The sequence below is a fragment of the Otolemur garnettii genome, unplaced genomic scaffold, assembly GCF_000181295.1.
Source record: "Otolemur garnettii isolate 467f Iridium unplaced genomic scaffold, OtoGar3 scaffold00017, whole genome shotgun sequence".
Taxonomy (NCBI): domain Eukaryota; kingdom Metazoa; phylum Chordata; class Mammalia; order Primates; family Galagidae; genus Otolemur; species Otolemur garnettii.
The window spans coordinates 9,166,022-9,172,864 of NW_003852412.1; the positions used below are offsets into that span (position 1 = coordinate 9,166,022).

The following is a 6,843-nucleotide window of genomic DNA, read 5'->3' on the forward strand; positions in this document are numbered from 1 at the left end:
CCTTGAAATACTACAAATATCTGATAAAGCTTATTTAGCTTCCTTAAGAAGACAAATTTTATTATAAATTCTGTATTCACTTAAATTACTGCACATGGAAGTTGAGTTTTTCCATGTGACCTTTTTCCTCTATAATCTATAAATCCCAAAATAACACTATTAGAGATAATGTATAACAGACATTTTCTTCTGTGAACAAAAAATTTTGAAATTGTTTAAAATTCACTATTAAGTTTAGCAAGAATAAATTTGAACTGCTGTTACTCCCCAGCAATCATCATATGTCTAACATTTTGTAAATTCAGCAACTATATTCACATATAGTTGTCAGCTCAATCTTTTCAAAACTAGACCTGTTTAAAGAATATTTTAAACAGAACAATGAGCAATCCAAGTGAAAAAGTAATATCTAAAGGTTATGTTTTTAACTCTTAGAAATGAAAAAGGTGAAGGGTAAGAATTCATTGAATCTTTAGTTATATCCTTACTATTAACAAAAGTTTCTCACAAAATATATAAAACAGCATGAACATTAGATTCACTAGTATTAGTCATACTTTTTCACTTAATGAGTAACTGTTTTAAAAAAAAATAGTCAAAATGCATTAACTTTCTATCAGCATGAAATAATCTGGCTTAGCTCTGACCAGTAATTTAAAAATGTAAAAGATACAAGTGTTCAAAATCTTACATGAACTGTAAAGTTTATTTTGCCTGCTTAAAGGTGTTGACTGATCATCTTTCTAAAAGACCAACATCCCAAAATAAAACTTACTGACATGGTATTGCCTGACTATAGACTGAATAAACCCTTAACACAAAGTCATAACATGTTTCTTTCCACACAAGGATCAAGATCAACCTATTTTAAAAAACAGCCTAAATGGTCTCAAAACATTCTCTAAGTTAGGTACAAATTTAAGTACGAGAGTAAGATTGTTATGAGATTCTCTTTGGATTCTAAGAGTAACATTTTGTTCATTTTAAAATAAATTACAATACAAAAATTAACAATTCAGGGATTTTCTTCACATTTTCCTAGACAAAGGCCTTTGCTATGGCAACACAATGTATACATAATCAACTAGCCAGCACTCAGAAGAAACCAAGAGTGAGCAAACCAAAGGGACCCCACAATTGAAGCCTCAATTTGATTTAAGGTCTTGTAACTAACTACAGCTCCTAGGACAGCTTTCCTCCTGCCATCTAGATCTAAGATTGTGGGGTACAGATCCAAGCCTACCCAAAAATGGGTATCAACCAGCCAGCAGGTTGGAAGATCTCCTGACTGGGAAACCACTCTGAGTTAGAGAAGTGCATGAAAGTTGAGGGGAATACAAATAAGACTCAAGAATCAGGCAAACGTCAGGATTAAGGCAAAACCTTATGAAGGGGCCTCGTACTTAGAAAGTATAGATGTTAACTGGGTGCAGATAAATGTATTATCTCCACTTTATCTATCTGATTGGGACCAGATACTTCAAGTTAAATCAGATCCCTAAATTATATTAATGGATGTTTACCTGATTAAATGTTGAAAGGGCAGAGTTAGAAAAAAACAAAAATAGCAAACTAATACTTCAAATAGAATTTCAAATATTGTATTTTGTTGTGTGTAATACAGACTTCCCCCCCCCCAAATTTCTGAGGGAAAAATAAGAATGCACAATATACATGGGTAGTACTAATTCCATGTATATATATAAACATTTTAAAACCCTTTTTATTTATGTTTATGTATCATTAGCATAACTATATTAAAAAACAAATAGTAAAATTCCTTTATAATACAAAAAAGAAGTACCTAAACATAAACAAATAAAAATTTGAATTAAAAAACTAAAATGAAAGATTTTTTCCTGAAAGTTTGGGCCAAAAATGTGGCTACATATTATAGATGGGAATGCTTTATACACAGCAAAATACAGTCATTACATTATTGCCCACAAACCACAGTTAAATCTCTAACAGCACTGTTAATATCAGATGACAGAGTCATTAACAGATTTTGTGTGTACCTTTCCACAGACATTGAAGTCAATGGAAACTGCAACTACAACTACGAATAAGAGACCAAAACCAAGATACAAACCTCTGACCATGACTTTCTGTTGCTGTGCTCTCATTTATTTGAAGTTTTATTTAATTTACTGACATTTATTCTTGTTTAGGCATGTCTACATTTTAAAAAACGGTGATTAGTTTTGATATTTAAGATTAAACATCTACAACCCTCACCAAATTTTACTATTAAAACCCTTAGTATAAAAGATTTCTGTGATCCTTACATGTAATGGAAAGCTTACTACTTCCATAGTTTTTTAATTATACGTTTTGAAATACTAATGGCCAGATGTCTTGCCTGCTAAAGAAAATATAATATGATCTGGTTTTGCAAAATTGAAACATGGTTAATAAAAATAAAAAATTGCATTTACAAAAAATAGCCTGAAAAATTAAAAGGAATGGTGAATACTAGGTCCTAAAGGGAAGAGAAAAACTGCATAGTAAATAAGTTCAATTGAAATTTTGGAAATTTTTGTCCTGTGTCCCATGCTGTTTATTAATTACCATATCTTAAAAATAACAATATGTTACAAAGAGGAGGATTTATAATCTGCATTTCTTCTTCAATCAGGTCAGCTTAGCTTTCTTCTTACCAGGTCCTTTATGTCCTTTGGCCTTTCTTCTTAAATTCCGCCTGTCTACTACAGGCACTTCCACTTCTATTTCCTCTGAGCTGCTATCCACAACTTTTTCTGCCAACTGGGTAAATTGATCCAGTTGCTCAGAAGATGCTTCAGACTGCTCCTCTGACTGGTTCTTCTGCCCTGCATTCTGTGAAAATGGCACATCTTCAAGTTCAACCTCTATCAAAGAACTCTGAGGAAGAGGAGTAGATGTTTCCTGGGGCTCAGGTACCCCCTCCTCACCCTGGTCTTCCAATGAAGAAGTAATGTTGGGTGATAAATTCTCAGAGACTGGTTCTTCAGCAAACTCAGCTATCACAGAGTTTGGAAAACCAGCATCAGAGCGTTCTTCATTTGAGATAGTAGCAACATTGTCTGAACTCCCAAGATGGGCTTTCTTTCTTGAAATGAGGGACAATTTCTCTTCAGGGTGTGCCTTTTCATCAGATGGGGTTTCATCTACCAACATTTCTGAGTCAGTTATATGTGGCGTCTGAAAATAAAAAAACTCGTCAACAAATAAACTTTTCCTTGCAATAGAGTTATAAAATAAATTATCCTAGACACTAATGACATTCAACTACAATTTAAATAATTCAGTATTAATTACTTTTATTAATTATGTGTATATATTCTGAATACAACCCAATCTCTTCAAAACTTCTCACATGGTAATTTTAAGTTCTTAAGCATATAATAAAAGTAATTATTTTACTTCAAATAGGATACTTAAAAACCTTTAAGGTTCCTATCAAGATTCTTCAAAACCATGAATCAACTCAAAGTTTCCAGTTTCATGGTATAAATGAAGCCAAAACCAACAATCCCTGGGACTTGACGTTGTGCCATCCTACTAAGTTTGACTGTGGTTTCGTCAAATAATGAGTAAGGCAATGGAAGTTTTACTCATTTATTCAAGTGAGACACTAATAAAATAATACTATACAGTAGTATTTTAGCCATAAATTGAACTATTCAAAAGTTACAAAACTAATTTTTGAGCATGTAAAATTTGTTCTCTGAAAGGGTTCAGGGTTTGGTTTTAAATCAGTTTGCACATCTTTCATTAGTCTGATATCTCTCTCACCACGTCAAACTGGCTTCAGCTAGCAATACATCATTAAATACAAAAGAATAAAATTGTTTTAATTTTAGGAGGAAAAAATACAGTTCTGAGAATAATGAACATTAGTTTGTAATTTAAAACAAAAAAAGGGCTAATGTTTCATATTGTTTTTTACATCCTTCTCCTCAATACAGAACCAGGAATATAATTTTCCTAATGTAGACAGGCGCTAATAATGATGGACACTCCACACACGCGCGCGTGCATGCACGCATGCATGCACACACATCCTTCCCACAAACAACAAAATTCATAGCACATCAAAGAGGAAAAGTATGTTATGATATTGACCAAAATCCTTGGAATCAACAGTCTATCTCAGGGGGTATACAGTTTTGATATTGAGTCAAGATTTACTGTCATGTTCCAAAATAATCTACAAGACAGAATCTACTGTCAAGTTCTGAAATAATTATGGAAAGCACCATCATATTTACTTTAAAATTCTAGAAACAATTTTCAACAGCATTATTTCGTGGAACAGGGGAAGAGAGAACCTACAGGTTTTCATTTAGTTAAAAATCAAAGGTCTGGCACAAAATTAAATTTCTTTTAAAATACTCCACCAAGTTTATTTCTACTAATCTGTCCTCTAATTAAAGCAAACTAAAATTACTGTATTGGTCATAGACTATTTAAGCAATAAATACTCAAATGTTTGATAAATACTGATTTCCCCAGTTTTCTAAGCACTTCCCTAAGTCTACAAAGTAAGGCAGATATGACTAAGGTTATACCAATTCGAATTTATGGAATATTACTAATTGTATTTTCTTTTTCTTTGCATTTTCTTATACTATCAAATCTAGTATAAAAGTTAATCTTCCTAAAGGATTATATATGTTAAGGTGGAGGCAGATATATATACTACATCCCCTCCCCCCATATCACCAACATTGGCATACTTTACAAAAAATTAGGTTATTTCCCCTTTACCTTATCTGGTACATCAGCCTCAGGGGGTTTTGAAGATTCTACCACCAGTGGAACAAGATTTGTAGAGTCTTCATTGGAATTAAGAGACTGCAATTTTAATTCTTCATCTAAAACTTCACTAGTGGAGTCCTCCTCTTCAGTTATAAGTGAGGTCTTAAGAGTATCATCCATTACCTCACCATTCATAGGCTCTAATTCAGATTCCTACACCATGGGCAGGGGGGAGATCAGGACATCATTACAAACTTAATTGTCATGGAAAGTGAGTCCCTTCTTAGTCCCTACCTAGTCAAGCATCAGGACTCAAGATAAATTTACATTATAGGGTATGGGTTAAAGAGTCTTACTAGGGAAAGGGGAAACTCATGAGGCAGAATCAGGAAAAGAAACCTGTGGGTCTGAGATTCAGTGAAAAGACCCCGAACCCTTCTTATAGGGCAATCATGTGATGAACCTTTCGTTACAAAGGCTCCAGAGAGATTCTAAACTGGATCCCCGCTCTTTACATGATACCAGCTGTTTAGCATCTGGCATGTTTGAGGCCTGGGAAAGCTACAGTTTACCATGCCACAAAGAGGAAGCACTACCTATCCTAGGAGAAGCAGAGCTTAACTGCTACTTCTTGCTAAAGGAAAAGAACCCCAGTCTCAGCTAGCTCATTGTCATTCAAGTCAAGAGTCATTAATAATTCTACTCCTTGCATCATATTATTAAAATATGGAAATACAATTTTTTTTTTGAGACAGAGTCTCACTTTCTTGCCCCCAATAGAGTGGCATAGCATCATATCTCACAGCAACATCAAAGTCTTGAGCTTAAGCAATCCTCTTACCTAAGCCTTTCGAGTAGCCAGGACTACAGGTGCCCACCACAACACCTAGCTAGTTTTTCTATTTTTAGTAAAGATGGGGTCTCACTCTTGCTCAGGCTGGTCTAAAACTCCTGAGCTCAAGTGATCCATCCACCTCAGCCTTCCAGACTACTAGGATTATAGGTGTGAGCTGCCATGCCCAGCCTGGAAATGCAATTTGATTAATACAACCCCAGCAATTTCTTATATTCTTCTTGATTTACCTCAACTTAATTTCACATATTTCTAATTAATACTAGTGACATCCTAATAATAAAGGAGAATTTTATTACTATGAAAATTAGAAAACTAATGCACTTAGGTGTTCTGCCCAAAATAGATTTGGGCAGATTATGCAGGACCCCTAACACATAAAGTATAATTCAATAAAAGGGATATTGAAATCAGAGACTTTTATTTTTCTATAATAAAATTTTCTAAAGTAAATATCATTATAAACTTTTTCTAAAATATAAATTTTCTATAATATATTTTATTACTAAAATTGGCTTTATTATTATAATATCAGATGGCACAGAGAATAGATTGCACACAGAACTTTAAAATAAAACATATAAAAGGATCAACCAGAGTGGGAAAAATGTATGAATTAAATTTATAAATTTACTTTTACATTTTGGTAACTAAAAGTGAAAAGCAATGAAAGAAAAAGGTCCTTCAACTTTTAAGTTTGAGAGAGAACAGAACAATGGATAAGAAACAGGAAAAAAGGGCATGGCACCTGTTCAAGACCACCTTTGGCAACACTGCAAGTCCCAATCTCTAAACCCTTCCCCCCTCAAATGTCTTTAATTGGGAGGCTTAGACAGGAGGAACACTTAAGGCTAGGCATTCAAGACCAGCTTGGGCAACATAATGATACCTAATCTCTACAAGAAAATGTTTTTAATTAGCTAAGCATGGTGGCACACTTGCCTGTAGTCTGAGATATTTGGGAGGCCGAGGTGGAGTGATCATGTTAGACTGAGCCATACTAAGAAAGAATTTTAAGATTTTGTTGAATTTAAGATGATAGAAGAAGTCTGTCTAGAAATATTCAGTAGGCAAGTGATACTATGGGCTCAATATTGCAGATGAAGAGGTATTCGTCATCTCCAAAGAGACAATAGTTAAACACATTAGACTATATACATTTTCCAAACGTTAAACTATATAGCATTAGTCTATATAACATACCAAGCCTAGGAGTTAAAAAGGAAACAAAAAAAAAAAAAAAAAAA

At 33.7% G+C, this 6,843-nt stretch overlaps 1 protein-coding gene across 1 annotated transcript in view; it reads right to left on the reverse strand.

Moving 5' to 3' along the window:
* Window positions 1-1,935: 1,935 nt before the first annotated feature.
* The window catches only part of FAM169A (family with sequence similarity 169 member A), a 71,346-nt gene continuing 66,438 nt past the window's right edge, over window positions 1,936-6,843 (reverse strand). Inside the window, exons 11-12 of the mRNA XM_003785916.1 lie at window positions 4,753-4,956; window positions 1,936-3,183 (exon numbers count right to left, since the gene is read on the reverse strand). Coding sequence (XP_003785964.1) covers window positions 2,635-3,183; window positions 4,753-4,956 — 753 coding nt within the window. The 3' untranslated portion in view covers window positions 1,936-2,634. The remainder of the gene's footprint in view (window positions 3,184-4,752; window positions 4,957-6,843) is intronic.